Source organism: Pseudopodoces humilis, chromosome 7 (assembly GCF_049639895.1).
Source record: "Pseudopodoces humilis isolate 2021_Gansu_Grassland_sample_001 chromosome 7, ASM4963989v1, whole genome shotgun sequence".
NCBI classification, from domain to species: Eukaryota; Metazoa; Chordata; class Aves; order Passeriformes; family Paridae; genus Pseudopodoces; species Pseudopodoces humilis.
In genome coordinates this window covers 26,927,352-26,946,999 of record NC_142206.1, presented here as the reverse complement: position 1 = coordinate 26,946,999, position 19,648 = coordinate 26,927,352, and the positions used below count along the sequence as shown (strand labels likewise).

Sequence of the window (19,648 nt, the reverse complement as noted above, 5' to 3'; positions counted from 1 at the left end):
AGCTTCCCTGGGAAGTGCTGTGTAGCAGAACACCAAGGCTGTGTAAGACTGTGACCTGCAACATCTCCTGCTGTAGAGGGGAATTTGTGAAGGGATGTAGAGAGGAGGGGAATACAACTTTTGGGGCACTTTGTGTGTGAATGTAGTGCAGTGTTGAGGCTTTGTAGCCTGTGCAGAACATTCTTGTTAAGGACAGGAAAATCTCATATCAGAAATGACCTCTGGAGGTCACTTGATCCAAACTCCTGCTCAAAGCACCCAGCTTTCAGATTAGATCAGGTATATTGGCACCTTTTCCAGTTGGAAAAGTTTCTATCTCTTAAGGATGAGGATTCAGCCAACCTCTTTCTACCATGTTCTAATGCTTAATTTTCCCAGGCTTGGTGAAAAATATTTCCTTATATCCTGTCAGAATATCCATTATTCCAGCCTGTACATATTCCTGTCAATCTAGCAGTGTTCTTCCTGGAAGTCTTGTTCTGTCTTCCCTATAAGTTTTCCTTCTCCCTTCAGCTTTTTCTTTCTCCAGGCTAGGTGAAACTGCCTCTCCCTTGTAGGTGTGTGCTCCAGCATCCCAGCTATTTTAATAATTTTTTTTCTTTTCTCCTGCAGTTACACAAATTGTCAATGGCTTTCTTGTCCTGAGATCCCATAGCTGGACACACTACTCCAGATGCAGCCTCTCAGTGATGAGGGAAGCAATAACTTCCCTTGACTTGCTGGCTGCACTGTTGCTATTGTCAGCCCAGTATAAGGTTGGCTTTCTTTGCACACTCCTAACTCACCTTATGTTCTGGGAGCCCCAGGTCCTTTCTGCAGAGCTGCTCTGTAGCCAGTAGACCCCAGCCTGTACAGGTGCAGAGTCAGCCCATTTTTCCCTCTTTTCACAGCCCTCCTGTGTGGCAGCCCTGCCCTCCAGCTCATGAGCTTGCTCAGAGTTTGTACTGTTCTGTTGTCCAGCTTGCTGAAGCCATTAAATGTTATCAGCCCCTAAGGACTGGTGGTTGTAGTGGGCTGCTGCTGACATCTTTGAACTTCTGAGCACTATCAACTGAGCATACAAGGGTATTGCTGCCAGAAAGGAGACCTGTAACCAAATAAGTTTTTAGTAAAACCTAAAGCCTTTGGACTCCTGAGTCTTAGTATTATTTTGGTGTCTTCATTGCTGTTTTCTTCCATACATACAGAACAAGGGGATGATACACTACTAAATACAGCACAATTGATTTGTTTTTAGCAGAGTGACTTACTGCCTTTGAGATGGGTATCCCCCTAAAATGGGGAGAAGAGCTGGATACAGTTAGTGTGCACTGTTTCCTTGTATTGATTTCAGTCTGCCTGATTGTTGTTGGTTTTGTTGCAGGGCAACATTGGTAGCAGAGCTAGTTCAGAGGGCTGAAGTCATGTTGCAAGATAAAGTGAAGGAGGAGGATGTTAATCATGACAAACTGCTTGAAGAGGTGTGCACTCATCTATATGAGGAAGGGGCCCAGGCACTCATCAAAGGCAGAGAGTAAGGAGGAAAAGTTATTTAAACTTGTGCCTTCCCATCTCTTCTTACTGCAGAATCTATAAGCCTAATTTAGCTTGGCCTGTCATGCTCAGGTTCTGGTAACTATAAAGCACGCCCTCTGCTTTTCTTATGGTGAGTGTCTGCTGTGCCTCCAGCCAGTTAAAACTGTGTTTGTAAGAAGGAATAAAGGTGCTGTGTGTCCCTCTGCATCCAGCTCCAAACAGACATCCACTGCAGCTATTTTATTTCCTGTCTTTGGAAAATTGATATTGCAGCTTAATTGCTTGTAATTATCCTTTCCTTGGCTTTTCTTCTCACCTGATTTATTGCATTGCTACATAATGAACCTCTGAGTGTTGTCCAAGAACTTAGACTAATCCTGTGGCACACTTTCTTCCTTTTCTTGCAGATTTTGCAGAAAAAAAGGTCCTGAGGCAGTAAGGGTGTTGTTGCCAGAAGAGACATCTGCAGCAGTATGTATTTTCCCTAAGACTTCTTAAGAGCATTGACTTTGTCTAGATCATTACCATTTTTCCATTGCTGCTTCACTTATCCCTTAATAGCTCAGGTCAAGCGAATCTATTGATGTTCTCATGGGAGGATTGAGGGACAGCTAAGGAGAGTCACTTCTACTGAGCTGCCTTGCATATTCTGGGTAAAGTGATACTCCAGCTCATAGCTGACTAATGAGGCTAGGATGTTATATAAATTGTGTTTATCTTGCAATGATAGTGCATTTGTTTTAGCATCCACTTCCACAAAGAGTTGATGAGGTTTGGAAAATCAAAACGGGTCAGTTGTATTGCTCAAACCAGCAGTTTCCATAGAGGTGGTGGTGCTCAGTTTAATTGTTGCATGCCAAAATTAATCTTTTTTCCTTTAGACTTCCTTCTGAATTTTCACTGACTGCAGTGCTGTGGCTGATAGTAAATCTTCTATCATTTGTTATCCTCCCTGTAAAGGTTTTAAGTAGTGCAGAAAACATTGCAGTGGAATTGGCTACCGAGAGAGCTTGTGGCTGGCTCTCTGCCAACATTGCAGGTGAGTCTTTTCACCTTGAACCTGTGCATTGTACTCTCTTTTCTGAGATGAAGGGACAGACAGTGTTATAAAGTACTTGGTCCTGTTCGTTCTTCTTTTAGCGGAAAACATGCAGTTGCTCTGTCCCTCCTTGCTTAGGAATAACAGGAATGATTTTTAGCTCTAAGAAACTTCTTTGGGGATCTTTTGGGCTTGGCCCGTGGTAGTGATTTTTAGTCTTGTAGGATGGTGAGAGTAAATGCTGTGGAAATGTCATCTGAAGTTGTCTTAGCACTTCCAGTGTATACATACAACTGCTGCCTCAAGCCACCTTATGGTTCACCTGTACAGAGCACTTCTGAAATCTCCTGTAAAACAAACACTTCTTGGATTGGGTGTGTTTTCTGCAGGCTGAAGGCAAATGTAGTCCTTTTTTTCTGTAATAATGCTATGGCAACTCTTCAGAGTCTCTGAAAACACATTTTTTTCAAGAGGTTGTGCCAAAAGCCTGGTGAAGAATGTCCAAGTACCATTTTCAGCCACAGGAGTTTAGTGTTTTGGATGCTGATCAAAATGTATTTTGGTAGAAGACACGTGGTTTTTATGGGCACAGTGGTTGAACTGGTATGATCACACTGAATCAGCTTTCTACTTTGGCATTGCCTTCTGGCTTAGCTACTGTGTTTGTTAAACCTATGGAAATATTTTTATGGAAAGTGAGATGAGTTGCCAGTGGTACCTGGCAGTGATGGGTGGCTGCCTTCTACAGCTGTGAGTTTGCACACCCTCTCCACATGTGCCTCTGCCCATTAAAATATAGGTCAGAGAGAGGGGGTTGAAAATATAAACTTTTTTCCTTATTTGCTGTGGCCCTTGGAATGAGAGGCTAAGAGTGTTTGGAAATGATTCTCTGCTTCAGTGGAGACAAAAACTGAAGCAGACAGGATTTGTTCTCTGTAGCACTCATCAAAAGGGAAGTGAAGGCAACCTTCAACAGAATGCTGAAAGTCCCAGGATTTCCCTTGCCAGGCGAGGATGCTCCTGAGTTGAGAAGGGACTGTACTCCAGGCTGCCAGCACTGTGCTCCATTTCCCTCCCAGATCATCAATGAGATTAAGGTACATGGTATTCACTTCCTGGCTTGCCTTTCTGCTTTTTACATGGTGTTTTTGTGGTTTGTTTTTATTGTTGTTTTGTGGGGTTTTGTTTGTTTCTTTAGGTTTTATTAAGAGAAGATTCTGGTTCTGAGGAGGTGGCTGTGGGGAGTGCTTACGAAGCACGATGGAAAGTTCTCAGTTTTTCCCTGCTGGCTGTGTCTAGGTCTGAGTTCCCTGTTAGGGACTCTGTTAGGGGTGCTATCTCAAATACAGGTTTCTGGTAGCATGGCAGTGTAGCCTTTTTGATATGAATAAGGATGGAAACCACAGTGCAGACCATGGTATTGTGTACGATTTTGAAATCATTTAAGCTATGTACCCCCAAAGGAAAAGAATTCTGAACCCCTCACTTTTTTACCATTATATATTCTGGCTGTGTTTTTTGCAGCAGCTTATCTGCTCGGCAAAAAAGTAATGCTTTAGGTTATCACTGTCATTGCTTTCCCAGCAGTTGTGTGAAAATGAGTTCACATCCTTTAATGCTTTCTTGCTTGTGCTAAAATAAAAAAGGGGGGGGGGGTAAGTTGTGTGAGGAAACCTCTGGGTTGGCACTGAAGCTTCCCTGAAAATATATGAGGGCTCTGGATTTCTGTAGCACTTCTACCCTGAACTTGCTTGCTGTGCTGCCAAATTTATCTAGAGCTTTCAGTGCTTCCTTTACTTCTAAGGAAGATGAATTTGTTGCCATCATTCAATTTACTTCATAAGATTAATGAGAACTATGCTAGAAAATGAGATCTTGGTAAGGTTGTGAAAAATCTGCTTTAATCTGTGTTATGAAATGTATATACTAATTTAGGTTTTGGTTTTAATGAGGACCCAAGGACTATTTATGAACTGCTCTGTCACAGATCCAAGGATCTGATTGTGGAAGAGCAGGATACTAATGTGTGTGCTGTTGTCTTTCTTACCAAGGATGTGCTCTGTGTTGCTGTGGGCCCACGGGAGGAGGGTGAAGTGGTCAACTACGTGTGGCTGGAGGGCTTGCTAGGAAGGTTGAGTCAGACACTTCGATGCAGAAAGGTAAAAGACGTAAAAAAACCAACAAAATCCCCCTTTGAATCACTTTGTGCTGTCTTGATACCTGTAAACTTCTTAATTTGTCTTGCCTCACAGTTGAGTTCAGTTGAGGGGTTTTTATTTGAGCTCAAACGTGGCAACATTGCAGTGCATTTTTTTATACTGTGTAGATCTGCTTGTTACTTCAGCTTGCCCTTGTAAATCCCCTTTTCATATATGAACTTTTTGTCTTTCAGTCTTTAGTGGTCTCCTCATTACAGCTCTGTGCTTCTTGCTGTGAATTGCCTGCTCTTCTCAGATATTTTTTATCCCTTGTGAAGCCCTGTTTTGTGCTGTCTGCTGTGTGGCGGGAAAAAAGTGTTTTTTTGTGTTTTCCAGTTCATGTGTCCCACATCAGAACAGCAGCTGGCCAGGTGTACGGTTGAGTTGGCGTCTTTGCTGGGTAAGTGAATTATGATAAGCTATTTAAGACTGAAATATGTTATTACAGCTCTCTTAGATCCTTGAGGTCAGAGATTTAAGTGTTTAGAGCTCATAGATATTTAATTCTCTTTGGTGTCACTGCATCTACAGATGTTTTTTTCTGTCAAATTGGGTGGTTGTTCTTATTCCCTCTTACATTCTGCATATCAGATTTGTACAGTGACTAACCATTCCTCTGACCTGTTTCACACCTTTTATGTGAAAGGTATCTTTTCACATTTTTTATTTATTGACACCTTCAGTTAAATATGGGATATATTTTTCATTTCTGAAATTTCATTAATTATTAATTATTATTAATTATTATTGTTAATTATTAATTATTATTTTATTAATTTTATTTCATTAATTTCTGAAAAATTGTGGTTGAGTTTTGGTTTTTTTCCTTATAAGTAAGGGCCTTTTCCATTAAATTATGCTTTTTTGGCTTTTTTTTATGGAAAGAATGGAAGTAACTTGTTTTCTGTGTATTATGACTCCTGTGAACATTTTCAATTTGCTTTTTTTCTCTTGCTCTGATGTGTAAATACGGCTTTTCTCTGAGCAGGAGCTTGTGGTCTCAACACAGGTTATTTCTTCATGGGCAGCCTTCTAATTTTGTGGGTTTAGAACCAGCTTTAGAAATTTTATATGTAATTTGTTTTTTCAGAAGGCAGTTCACATCTGAATATTGTGAAATTTATTCTGGGGGCAGCAGTGTCAACCTAGACATTAGACTAGGAAGAGCTGCTATCTTCCTTCTGTTTAGGTTCATCTGCAGTTAAGTTCAGCTTTACTTTCACACGTGTGAAGTCATGTCTAAACTACGCCAGTCTAAACTGAACAACTGTTCAGTCTGTCTGTAGACTTAAATGTTTAACTGTGCTACTCTTCTCTCCTTTGCAGTAACACCTAGGTTTTCTTTGACTAAATATTAGGCTGACTTTCAAGACTTGGGGCTATATTCCAACCAATTGATAGTCTTTGTCTGAGGAGTATAAATCTCTTCCTATGTCATGCTGTGTACAGTGTCAAAGCTCATAATTTTGCCTATTTCCAAACTCCATTCCTCTTAGGTTCACTGGTTTGAGCTCCTGAAGTGTGCTGCTGAACCAAGATGATGACTATAAAAGGAAGTAATGCAGCTATAAGAATTAATTTCTCATCCTTTTCTTAGTTTCAGATCGTGTTCCTCTGAGTCTTGGGATCAAATCCCCAGAGAAGAGCCCTGAGAGCCTGCATGTAAAGAACAGTCCCACCTCTGGCCTCCTAAAACTGCTGTTCTCCATCTGGAAGGAGGACTTTGGGACGTCTGTACCTGTGCAGCTGATCTTCAGCAAGAAGAACATGGGTTATCTCGCAGAAGCTAAGCAGCAGGAGGTACAGCCCATTCTGATGTGTGGAGCAGGCTGGCACTCGTGTAGGAATTCTGCCAGCCCGCACTGCTCACGGGTGGCTCGTGTGACCGAGGCCAGCGGGGTTTGGCTGCTGCTGGCTGGCCTTGTTTCTGCAGGGCAGTGAGAGAGAGGGATGTGTGCAGCTTGTCAGGGGGTGGTACCTGCCTGGGGGGCTCTTGAGAAGGCACAGTTTTGGTTAGGAGCCAAGGGCAGAATGGGCCATTTGGCCTGGGATATTGCAAGGGCCAGGCACACATGACTGTCATGGGTTGCATTCTCATGTCTTTTATCAGCTTGCATTTCTGCATGCGTGGTGGAGTTACAGGCACCGCAACGAAACCTGAAAATCACCCGATGTAGTTGCAGGTTAAGCACAACTTATTTCAGAAGTCAAAGAAATAATTTTTCATGCTGTTCTTGATCAGGCAGGAACTAAATTCTCGGTGTGTTCATAAACTGAGAATTTTGAGACTTTGTGGTAGGATACAATCAATATATGAACTAAAGGAATTCTGTTCACTCATTTTGGATGTTGCTCTTGTCCCCATTGTCACACGCAGATAGATAACGTGCTTGCTCCTTTTCTCCATGTTCTGATCCAAAAAGAAAAGTATGAATTATACATAGATAAAGAAATAAGCACACAACATGTTTTGAAATGTTGATATTTTCTTCTCTTGTGCAGTGGGATTTGTTCCTTTTCTTGCTTCATGGTCTTATAGAACATGAACTAATGAGAACTAGTGAAATCCAGAGCTGCCTGCGTAGCCTTGAAGAGCTCCCTTGGCCCTCAGTAAGTAATTAGATATGCATGAGCAATAAGTGAAATGAAAAAGTTATATAAACAGACAATCTTTGTATTTCTATTTCATATAGATATGGCTTATAACCTTCTCATCTTTTGTTCCTTCATAATGCAAAGGAAGGACTGGTTTCCAATAAGCTTCTTTCTGTTAGGAGTGTTTGGCTGAAAGCTGTACTTGTGGGAATCCAATATTTCCTGTGCAGTGGAAACATTTCCAAGAAAATTGTAAACCAGTTTGGAGACCAGCTGGCTCAGTGACCAGTTCTCAGTTCAGTCATTCTTGCTGCCTTCCAGCTGAGAATGACGTGTTGGAAAGGGTCTTCACTGATCAGTCTTAAATCCCTGTGCCTCCTACCACCAGAGTGTGAGAGCAGTTGGAACGTTCTAGAGGAGTCTCACTATTCTGGCCACAATCAAAATGTAGGAATCCACCCAAATGCCTTGCTAAAAATGGACAGTATTCCAAGGCTGGTGAGCACTTGCGTGTTGGAGCTGTTTTAACCATTTAAATTGTGGCAGCGATCTTGTCTGAGGAGGGTGTGGGGATCAGAGGGGAGAGTGAGCATGTCTGCAGGCATTCATCCTTGCAGTCAATTCTGCAGTTCATCTAGGTTTTTGCACTGGAAAACCATCAACATGTTTAACCTTGTAAAGTTCTCTGGTTTATATCTGTTTGTTACAGGATTTTGTAAAAGACCTGAAAAGGCTATCCCGAGTGTTTGTATCAGAACATCAGAGAGAGGAGCCCAGGACTAACCCTTGTGAGCTGACCAGACAATCTCTAGCTACTGTGACGACACAAAGTTAGCAGAGGTGGACTCTGTGGACAGAAATTACTAATGAAGATGCAAATGGAATTTTCAGTGTTTCTGAAAGGATTGGGAGCTCTTTGCTGGGAGCATATTGAAGATAAGGGGTCACTTTGTGCAAAACCTGCACTGGGCTTTCTGTCATGGACATTTTGCCATGGTGACTCTGCTGAAGGATTTGCATCAGCATATGGATCTCCAAGTCAAGTCTTTTAAGCACCTTGATTGTATTTCAGAGCAGCTGTTCTTTGAACTCAGAGACACTTTTTGTATTTGTGCAGTAACAGGCTGTGACCAAACCCAGGAATCAACTCAAGTTACTTTGTGATCAGAGAGATGGTTTCTTGGTGGCTGTCTCTTAACTCAATGTGACTTCTCATGTTGTCTTTTAACAAGGCCTCTACAGTCAGGGGAAGGAAGAGGTGAACCTGTATGACACAGAGATGTGCCTATATTTATTTTTCATTGTAAGCTCAGTATTGAAGGTTTGATTTTAATTTTTTAAGACTAATTTTAAAAATTAAACCATATGAAATAAATCCACTAGACCATTGATGGCATTACTCATAAAGGCTGTAGATGCTTAAGTGTTTTTCCATCTCTTGTTAGAAACAGAACTTGTAATTTCCCAGGGCTTTTGATAGAAACAAGAGATAAAATATCTGTTTATATTTTTTACAGAAGATAGTATTTTTAAGACACTTTTATAGTTGTGAACATAAATGGCATCTGGCTGCAATTCACTGTTTTTTTATAATCTTTCTTGCCTTGAGTTTGGGTTTTTTCAGTCAGGAAGTGCTGCAGCAAGAGAACTACAGCCTGGAAGAGCAGACAAAGTAGTGAAGAAGCACTGTGACATTCCCTGGAGAGTGGGTTTTGAACGGGGCCTGTTTCTTGGAGGACAGTGGGCATTTTCTGCCCTTACAGACAGATTGTCGCCAAGAATGTGACCTCCTGTTCACTCCCTTCTTCCCAAGTATTGCCTTGACCTGAGGTTTGGGGCAGGGACTGCTGGTGAGTAGCAGAACATGATTAGGTGCTCATCAGCTGTCTCATGGGATTCCTTCCCCCTGCCCCAAAGCAGTCAGGACATTATTTCCTTTTGTCTAAGAGTGTGCTATTAGTGTAGGTTTTTCCAGAAAGCAAGTTCTGTGTTATTTAAGAACAGCCTCTGGACAAGGTGAAGTCCAGGGCTGTTTAGCTTGCTAATGAACTAACCTCTTCCGTGTATAAGGTGAGAAAAGGTAACATCTTGGAGTCAGTGATTCAAGAAAAACTGCAGACAGGACTCATTAGATAGAACTGTGGCTTCTGTTAAAAATGTGATACGGAAAGAGAAATCATAGAGGCACATTAGTGTCTGAACTATAATAGTTTTTTCTTGTTTTGTTTACTAAGCACTGTATTGAAAGATTTGGCAGGTTCCACCTGCATTCCTCTTTTTAGGGGCTTTCTGATGTGAATGAAAGAGTCCCCAAAAGTAGGCATGCTGCAATACAATGGAACAATTCAGTACAAATTGAAGAGCAAGTACACCATATCATGCCATATCTGCTCTCTGAGGCTGAGTATTATGTGATGTTTTGCTGCAGGCTTATTTGAAATTGTTGTCATAATAAACATTATAAAATGTCTTGTCTTGTGTTCAGGCTGTCAGTATAGAACTTCTTGGTACTAGGCTGAAGAACAAAACGGGTACCTTGCCACAGGGCATGGGGCAGAGAAAGTACAGTACAGATCTCCTGTCTGGCTTGTCGAGCTTCTGCTGGAATAGAAATTGACTTTGTTACATAGGGAAGGAAAGGGTGGTGAAAAGGGAAGAAGCTAGGATCCATAAGAGGTTAAAAAACAGTGCCCCTGGTTCTGGCATGGATTTTATTTGGGTATCATAAAACTGTTTGTATAGATATTATGGTGACAGCTATTTCCATGAACCCAGCCTACTGGAATTATCCTTCACTAATACAACATGTTTGGAAGTTTTTTATTTAAAAGGTGACTGAGCCCCAGGAGCAGTTTCCAGCAACCAGAGAACACAGCTGTGCCCTATGAGTCAGGAGACACTCTGCAGTGGGACTCAGCAGGTAAGAAACACCTCTGTTCTGTGTTCTTATGACTTGACACAGTGTCGCTGATTTTTGGGCATCCCACGGCCCCCAGGCACGTTTGCTCTGTAAAACCAGACACCCTACTCTGTATCCAAGGCACAGGGGCAGGGGTGGAACACAGGTTTTCTGCCTGTGAATGTGAGGCCAGGACTCTGCAGCCCCCTGGGCCCGTGGCTGCCTCTCAGCGCGAGCCCCTCGGGCATTGTCCCTCTGTCCTGGGCACTGCTGCTGGTGCCACAGGTGCTGCAGGCAGGAGAGCAGGAGCTCACTGAAAGCCAGCTCTGAACATGTGGCCTTTCTTCTGCTGGTCTTTCCTATTGCAAACTCACAGATCTCAAAAGAGAATTAGCAAAAATGGTGTTATATTAACTTCTGAATGTGCTGGTCTGGGGTGTTGTGTAACAGGACTTGGGAAGAAGCTCCACCCAACTGACTTTTTTTTTTTAAATAACCAAACAAAAACCCCTTTGCTTAGAGAAAGCACTGTCACAGGACCCAAATTTAAGCAGTGACTGGCTTCTTGATTCTTGTGCCAAAAGTTCATATTTCATTCCTCAGCAGTTAAATAGGAGACCTACTGTTATCACAAACTTGCCTTTGTGTTTTTCTATCCAGCATAGTTCCATACATGGGTAGCTTAGCTGGAGCAAAATAAGGTGGAGCGCATTTTCTTGTGTAGAAAATACTATTTATTGTGGATATGAAAATAGCAACCTTGATTTAAGAGCAGAGATGCAACCCTAGGTGGTACAACACAATTGGTTTGATCATCTGCTGCTCAGCAGTAACTTACAGGAAGTTGGCTTTTGACTGTTGTACATTACCAAATTTGATATCTGCTGGGCCTTCGTTTCTTCCTTCCAAACAAACCAATGTCATACATTAGCAAGTACCATAAAATGTTGTATTTGCAAAAGAAAACATTCATATAAATAGGCTCTTTAGTATCAATTGAAGGTTGTATTAAAAAAAAAGTTACATTAATTCAATACTGATAAAAATAAAACTTAGCTTTGATAGCATATAAAAACGCTTCAAACCAAGCATATATAAATAACTTAATTTTGTAAACATAGAAAAGAAATATTAAGTATATATAAAAATAAACATCTGATGCACTGTACAATAAGACACTATCCTTCATAGGCACTGGCATCGTTGAGCAACAGGAATCCCCCGAGATGTTTTTCCTACAAAAACTGCTTTATTACTAGTGCCGTGTCCAAAATAAAAGGGAAAAAAAGCAAAGCACTGAGCAAATTGTAGTGGGCTGTATGAAGACCTCCCCTGCCTCCTCTGGAAAGCTACGGAAGCAGCGCTGGGGACAGAGCCAATATCCCAATGCTGCTGGTTCTGCTCATTTTTCCTGCAGCTTTACTGTACTGCCTTGTTTGCTCTTCCTTCCGGGTGTCCACTGAAGGGAGGAAGCTGACACGTTGCAAATCTGGAACTCTGTCATTCTAATCAGTTTTAGAAAACTGTGACAGGTTGCCCATTCTTCCTTGAGGGCCGTGGAAGAAGTGTGATGCTGCATTGGACCATGCTGTAACTCAGGCTTTTAGCAAAAGGCTGTGCCTCACCAAAAAAAAAGAGCACTGATACATTGGTGTTAAGATTGTAACCATGACTATCTAAAGATGAAACAAAGCAAATTTGTAAGTGAAAGGTTCTGTTATCCTCCCTGATCTAGTTTGAGGAGGAAGCCTTTGGGCAGGTGTGTGTCTCAACTGCTATTTTCTTAAGTATCAATTTAGAATAGCTATTGTCTTTTCATTTAAAATTCACTATATGGGTAACAGGAAGTAACATAGAAGCTGAGAAACAAAATTACATCTGTGCAAAGATAGAGTAAAAGTAGATCTTGGCTCTTGAACTCAAAGGTGGGAAGCGCAGCTACTTCACCATGTGCTGGGAAGATGCACCTTGTACTGAAAGTAACTGTGTTACAGCAGCAGGCACTGACTGCAGTAGGGTGGATGCTTGAGTACACATTTCTCACTTGACAGATTCAAAGTGCAAGAGCTTCTTGAACAATGTGGGTTTTTTTGAGCTAATGGAAGCATAACATAGCAGCATTTATTGCTTAGATATATCTAAAGTGATTTTGTACTGTTGTGCTGAAGAATTAAATGAAGTTATTTGGATATTTGAGGTGGTTGTGGTTTTGTTTAAATTTAGGAACATGTGAACCAGCTAGGGATTGTGTTGAACGAATATGTAAAGCCTGACAGCAGGATTGTTGGACGAAGTGCCACAGAAATCCCATGGGGTAATTGAATGGGAAGAATCTGTGTTTGCTGCAGTGAGACAGCTGGTCACATTATGAACAAAGAAATGTGGTAAAACTATAACCAGGCTATATTTTCTGCTCCTAATGCATTTGGGTGAAAGTGTAGAAGAGCTGATAGAAAAAGCCATTATGGAAACATGTTGGAGCTACTCTCACTTGCAGGATTTAAATCCTAGAAACAAGCAGATTACTAACCTACCCGTGACAGTGTCACTGTGTAGAATGGTTTGGTTTCTTTATTTCAAAGCACCTGATTCTGCAGTACAGTAAAACTGTGTCCTGAGGTATGGTGGTGTCCACTGATGCTGCATAGCATCGTGGTAATCTGAAACACTTTACACTGGCTGCAGGCAGTCAGCAAATACATGAAAAAATCTATCCAGGGTGTAGGATGACTAGTGAATATTGCGCTACTTTAACTTCCCTCTTCAAGGGGAACGGAACAGGAAGCCAGCTAAGATAAATTATTTATCTACACAGTCAGGAATTCTGCATTTGGTACTTATCTCATCATTAGAAGGTGACTTTGCAGCTCTGCTCAAGAGCTTGTTAAAGGTCTCAAGCCATACAGATACTGCTTCCAGCCTAAGCATACTGAAAGAAAGAAGTTGATCTCTGATGCTGCTTGGAAACAGGAGTTAAATAATACACTCTAAGATTTCTGGCATTGTAAAGCAAAGTCTCTTCCTCTGCACTTTATAGAGCAGCACACCTTTCTTCTCTTCCATGGAGGTTTTCCACTGCTGTTCCCAGGAGGAAAGGTTCCCCACTAAACTTGCTGCATCTCTTGTAAGCAGTGTTGGCTAAAACAAATGATCCTTTTCTCTAACTGTACTTCCATATAGTCCAGCAGTAGCCGCCAGGCTCCTGAAGTGAGGCTCAGTGGTGGCTGCCTCAGGAGGCAGCATTTTCCATGACCTTTTCTGACACTTGTGTGTCCCTGTGAGCTGTCAGGGGCTCTTCAGTGCCCGGTGGTGCTGCAGCACTAGGCAGCGAGCAGGTGAGCCAGCCGAGCAATCACCAGGGGCTGCCGCTTCGCCATGGAACTCAGGAGCCTGGCAGGGATGGCCGGGGCACCAAGGTCCACCTGCAGGATTAGAGGAAAGGCTGCAGGCTGGAGTCTGGACCTGTTTTAAACAGAACACTTCTCCAGTCTGGAATAGCTCTGACGTAATGAGTCTGTGTTAGGCACAGAAGTAGTTAATGGACAAATGCCATCATTACTGTGTGGTTTGTATCTTTTTTCTTCCCAATACTCCACAGACTTTCAAAACTTTGCTTTTTGATGTTACTTCTAGCATGTATGACCCACATTGCTTTTGAGTTTGAGCTTGGATTAAAGTTTACTAGTTTGAGACACACAGTGTTACTGAAAATGTGTGTGCATACACTACAGGGCAATATGAAATGTATATAAAATTTAAAAATGCATATATACATTTCACCTATGCATTGTAAAATGCATGTGCTAATTAATGATATTTTTTAAAATGTATCCTTAGGTTTTAAATAGATGAGTTTAAAGGACTAATGGCATTTATCTTTACGTAAGCATTTAAATAAATTTTGCACATTAAGGCATGCTCTTCTGGACATTTTTAAATGCTTATACGCCTCTCTCAAAGAGATCCTACTTTTCAAATTAGTTTAAAAAATGGATTATAAGATTATCATTTTCTTATTCTTAATTGGAATACTAATCTTAACTTTTGCATCAAGTGTGAAGACTAATGACTTTGGTTAGAAAAATGCACCAAGTATTTTCATGGATTTTGAAAACAGTATAATCAAAGGTAGACTTCCTGTGTCCACAGCTAGGCAGAAATGCAAACAAGATTCCCCATATTGGCTCACCACATGAGAACACAACATACACTACAATTGCTAATAAACCTTTACAGAAGAAATTCATATCCAAGGAAGCAGCCTTGAATGCTGTACAAACTTGGGAACATATGCTTAAACACAATCCTAGTGAGAGTCTCTACACTGAGAAGCATGAAAGAGGTGACTTCGTGGTCACTTCGTAAGGTTCATGGAGTCTAGCATAAGGATTGTTTTTTTTGTTGTTTACCAGCTTTCAAGTGTTCTGCTGTGTAACAGCTTTTTACATTCACAGTTGGACAAACAGAAAAATCCTTACCTGTGCCATGTAAATAACTCTGGTGATCTCTCTTCCATTCACTATGTCAGGTTCCAGTATCCAAGCACTTGGCAAAATCTCCCCTCTCACTGCTTCTTTACAAGGGTGAGGCATGGATGCATCATAGACAGACTGCATAGCCAGGACAGACAAGTTCTCCTGCACATGACAAGGTGTAAAGATGACAATTTGAAAAATTTTATGCATACAGCGATGTTTTCTTTGTTTGCCATGAGGCATATTTCTCACATTACTTACTTAAAAGACTAGTAATTTTTCATGTTATCTACTAAATACGCTTTTTGTCAAAATCCTGCCTGTTTGCAACCAGAATATACTGTGTTACACTTGTGTTACTGTCTGATGGGCCTTGGTTGGCAATTGTCATTCACAGGAGGGTTTTACACATAATTCACTTGTGTGATACTGGCATGGCTTTCCTTTCTGCTACACTGGCAATTCTGCAGGTATGAAGATTGACTTTCTCTCCTTTATCCTTGAACCAGATAATCAGAACAACTCCTTTTCTATGCTGCAGACAGAATGTTCACTTTACCTCTTTGGCTTCTACAGTAATGCAGCAGAAATCCCGGGGCTGCTTTAGGTAACACAGGGAGGTATCAGTCACTAAATACACTGGGGAAAAAAAATAAGAAAGGGGAATTAGACTTTGACAACTTCAACTTGTCAGAGTTTCCCCCACCCCTTCCATGCAGATATATATTTTATTTTGACTTGCTGCCTGGGAGCAGAGCTCTGGTTCATATGCTGTAATATATAATTTAAAATGCTTTTTCAAGCCACTTCAGGTTTATTTTTACTTGCAAACTGCTGTCTCTAGCTCCACTTCCCAGCAAGATGTGTTTGATATCAGCCTTGGAAAAGTCTTGCAAAGCTGAAGCTCCCATACTAAATAATGAAATTGTTTATTTACACCTGAAGAAATGAAGCAAGATGCCTTTAACTTTCTTCCTGGCTGCCTACACCCAGATGGTGATGGTGATTGTCACCTGCTACGTGTGAGGATACTCACCCAGGTGAATGTGGCTGGTTACCTTCTTGTGTATTCGAGCTGTGTTGATAGAGCTGTCGTAGAGATGCCTTTTGCCAGGATCTCTCACCAGTCCCCACACATAGGGAAGTGGTCTTTCTATCACTCCTGCTCCCAGAAATCCATGCCTTGTTGCTGAAGGGAAGACTTTGTAGTACACCTGCACCTCTTTTTCTGTGCACTGATATCTGTCAAAGGCAAACAAAAGCTATTTGCCCACAAGAGGGGCAGGTACAGAGAAAGTCCTCCCCTTACACAGACCTGCCAGAAACTTACTTCCACCCAGCTGCTGCTTGGCATGTGTAGAGGTTCCTCAGGTTGTGAGAGCATGCTGCCATTACCTTAGAAAACAATGAAAAATGACACCAGCTTCACTCAAATATTCCAGCTAACACCCCACACTCTCCTCTGCAACCCATGGCTACAGCCTGGCTCACTTTTACCCATCCTTCAAAATCGTTCGGTGTCTGTACCTGACAAATAGGTAACTGTTTGTGATGTAGAACAAGACTTGTCCCACCCATTTTTGCTACAACTTCCAGGAGGAATAAGTGAAAACTCTGTTTTCACTTACCTCAGTGGTAGCATTAGCCAAGATATGTTTGGATAAATCTTGGTATCCTTTTGTTGAAGAAGAGTTGACAGAAATAGTTAATCCATGAGTGAACCTACAGCTGGTGCCACTTGAAGGAAGAGGTGGCTGAATTCTGCTGGCTTCTGCAGGAAATAAAAAAGCCGGAGAGGGAATAAAAATTTTAAAATACAACCCCACCACTCTTCTTAAATTGTAGGGACTTAAACTCTCCACTGGAGCCCCCAATCCATCTGATCCTAATGAAGGAGTGATAACATCCCTTGCCTGGACATTCTGTGTTGGTAATTACACTGCAGTTATATCTTGCAGTACTGAAGTTTTAACTGTTATTGCCACATGTAAGAAAATAAAATAAGGAGAAATAGCTTAACTCTTGGGGCTAAAAATAAGGATTTGTTTGTACACTTATATACTCATTGCAGATTTGGGCCCCATACCCCTTGCCTCCTTCTTTCATTCAAAATATTATCCTCATATTATCTCAAACAGCTGTACTTTGATGTTACCATATCAAAAGACCTACTTCAGAGGAAGCAAATCACCATTTAATATTTAAAGAAATTCTAAGCAAGCTCTGGCTACTAGTTGATGGTATTTTTCTGAAGTCATGTAAAGGTAGGGACACCCTTGAAATACCCAGATTCAAATTAGATTTTGATTTGCATGAATGACAAATCTCATTAGGCTTTGGGATAGGACTCAAAAGAAGCAAATCTATGTTTTACTTACCAAATGTTGACTCCTTATGCAATGGCTCTAATGTATAAAGCTGACTATTTCTGGCAGCTGAGCGACCTCGTGTATCAGTTAAAACCAAAGTATTTCCAGAAGAAACCTGATTAAAGAAAGTGCAGAAGTGGGAGCATTCATTTGAAGTGGGAAAAATAAATTGTGTTACATCAGCAGTGGAATATTAGTAGCAAATCTGCCTTACAAGGTTGGAAGCTTCTCTTTATCATGAGGTAACCCCCTTTGCCTTTCCCCTACTTATGAAATTATACTTTGACTTGGGAAATTTAGCAAAGCAAGTGTAAGGAACTAGCATGGGTTCATACTTCAAAAGTGACTTCAGAAAAGTCCATTTTCACACGTGGAAACTCTTATGTCAATGCATGTATAATTGAGGGAGGCACACAGAATATCAGATGCTATCAGATTTATCACAAGATAAGGTCTGTTGTTTCTAAAACATTTGGCAGATCTCTGATAGTTACATAGGCAGTAGTAACTATCTGGTTTTTTATCTATGAATTAAAAAAAAAACCCCAGAAAACAAAAAACTGCAAAATAAGTGTCATTGTCCTTAGCAGTTTCATTAAAAATTGTTCCCTCACCCCATGTCACCCATCTGTGTACTGGTAGTACAAACTTGTCCTGCTTCATAGCTGTGGCAGAATTGAAATAATCTCAAAAACTGTCTCTGTTCCTACATAATGCCTCTGTGCTTGAGGTGTCAGGAGACATGGGTCTCACACAGCAGTGGTTTCTCACCTGCCCTTCCTGGCTGCTGAAGTTACTTGCAGTGTATGTGGCAGTATTACTGCTGTTGTAACCAGATGTTGGGCCAGAGGAGAGGCTGAGGCTGGAGTCTGTACATAAAGTGCTTGTACTTGCAAGAGTCTTCAGTCTTGCTTCTTCCTGTAATAGGCATCACAGTATTGCAAACAAAAAAAAAATAAACCAAACCCACCCCAGCACTGAAAGTTGAAAAGAGGGACCTAAAGAAATCCCACAAACTTGCCATACAGAAAGCATTAAATAAGCAGGTGTTTTTAAAAGCCTAGGATCATATAAACCGTAGAGTGAATGACCCTGTAAAACTTGGCAGTCTGGGAAAATGCAAATTTTGCTGTTTTCTCCACATATAAGAGTTCAAACTATCAAACTAATGCTAGGATACTTTTAAGAGGAAGAAATTTTATTAAAAAAATGTCTTTTCAGTCCCATTTGTTGCTCTTTGTCTACTTCTCAAGCCCCTGAATAAACTTGCTGGTCAAATACAGTTGTTAAAGGCTAAAGATTTTACTTTACCAATGCAACTACTCAATGCTAGAAGACCAAATAAAAATTACATATAAAGGAATTCCTGAGAACTTCAAGATTATGCATACTCTCTATTATGCTCACCTTCTGTAACTGAGAAAATATTTGTTCCCGTATCCGTCTTTTCTCTTGCTCTGCCCTCTCCCTAAGTTTGTCCCTAGCTCTTGCAATTTCAGTTTTGGTTTCCTCTCGTGCCCTCTGATAGTCTCGGAGCAACAGTTCAATGTCTGAAGGGTGCTGAATGCTTCTTCTTTTTGGTTCTTGAACTCTGTAAGAATGGACAAGTAAGGGGAAACACACATAATTACTTGAAATACAATGAGAAAATCACATTTCAATTTAGAACAGGAAAACCTGCCAGAAAAGCAATTAGAACCACCACACCAGCCTCCAAAAAGCTTCTCTTTGCTCACTAATGGCTAAGTAGACCTAAGCCTTGGAAAATTACTCAGATTGCAAGTCCAGTTTATTACTGAGATTACTACAGTGGTTTCTAAATCAGGTCTCCATATGATATAAAATTATGGCTTTGGCATATCACATACAAGATTGCTCTGTTGGGAAAATAACTGTCTCCTGACCACAAAGCATTTAGGGAATATGGTGGGGGACGAGAAACTGGAATTCTAAACAGTGAAGTGTTGCAGAGCTTTTCTGATAGTTAAAAGGAAACTGAACTCAGTGGCTTTTAAGTTAGTGAAGGAGTGTTCTGGTTTCTGCCAGGACAGGGTTAATTTTGCTGGGAGGGGGCATGGCCAGGACACAGAGGTTATTCTGTACTGCCTCAAATCATTGCTGTCAGTGGGGTAAAGGGGCTTTTCTGGGGAGAAGGGGTTCCTTGCAGCTGAGATGTGGCAGAGGGAGCCATCCCGTATTGTCTGTTCTCTGGGGGCTTTCCACTTGAATCTTTTCTTACACCTTTTGTTATTAATGCTGTTGCTGTTACTGTTCTTTTTCTTATCTTATTGCTGTTTCCAGCAAATTGTTCTTATCTCAATCCATGATCTTTACCTTTTGTACCTCCAGTTGGAGGGGGCGGGGAAGCAGCACTAATTTTAGTGGGAGTACTAAATTGGAGAATACCATTTCTAAATCACAACAAGGAGTGAGAAGACAAACTGGTCTCTAATCAGTCCAGACTGAATACTTGGCTGTCCCCATCCATCATACACATATAATAAATTAGGCACTTGTTATGGACTGACATAAAACTAGACCCAAGATTTTAATGAATA

General features: G+C 41.1%; 2 protein-coding genes across 2 annotated transcripts in view; one reads left to right on the top strand and one right to left on the bottom strand.

Annotated features, from left to right (window-relative positions):
- The window catches only part of CDAN1 (codanin 1), a 31,736-nt gene extending 21,954 nt beyond the window's left edge, over window positions 1-9,782 (top strand). Inside the window, exons 20-28 of the mRNA XM_005522601.3 lie at window positions 1,364-1,513; window positions 1,923-1,986; window positions 2,476-2,554; window positions 3,494-3,651; window positions 4,606-4,713; window positions 5,089-5,152; window positions 6,350-6,552; window positions 7,255-7,362; window positions 8,057-9,782. Coding sequence (XP_005522658.2) covers window positions 1,364-1,513; window positions 1,923-1,986; window positions 2,476-2,554; window positions 3,494-3,651; window positions 4,606-4,713; window positions 5,089-5,152; window positions 6,350-6,552; window positions 7,255-7,362; window positions 8,057-8,182 — 1,060 coding nt within the window. The 3' untranslated portion in view covers window positions 8,183-9,782. The remainder of the gene's footprint in view (window positions 1-1,363; window positions 1,514-1,922; window positions 1,987-2,475; window positions 2,555-3,493; window positions 3,652-4,605; window positions 4,714-5,088; window positions 5,153-6,349; window positions 6,553-7,254; window positions 7,363-8,056) is intronic.
- Window positions 9,783-13,534: 3,752 nt separating this feature from the next.
- Window positions 13,535-19,648, bottom strand: part of STARD9 (StAR related lipid transfer domain containing 9) — a 96,158-nt gene continuing 90,044 nt past the window's right edge. Inside the window, exons 26-34 of the mRNA XM_014251875.2 lie at window positions 18,498-18,681; window positions 17,862-18,008; window positions 17,100-17,205; window positions 16,350-16,492; window positions 16,052-16,116; window positions 15,758-15,963; window positions 15,281-15,360; window positions 14,725-14,883; window positions 13,535-13,668 (exon numbers count right to left, since the gene is read on the bottom strand). Of these exons, the coding sequence (XP_014107350.2) occupies window positions 13,567-13,668; window positions 14,725-14,883; window positions 15,281-15,360; window positions 15,758-15,963; window positions 16,052-16,116; window positions 16,350-16,492; window positions 17,100-17,205; window positions 17,862-18,008; window positions 18,498-18,681 (1,192 nt within the window). The 3' untranslated portion in view covers window positions 13,535-13,566. The remainder of the gene's footprint in view (window positions 13,669-14,724; window positions 14,884-15,280; window positions 15,361-15,757; window positions 15,964-16,051; window positions 16,117-16,349; window positions 16,493-17,099; window positions 17,206-17,861; window positions 18,009-18,497; window positions 18,682-19,648) is intronic.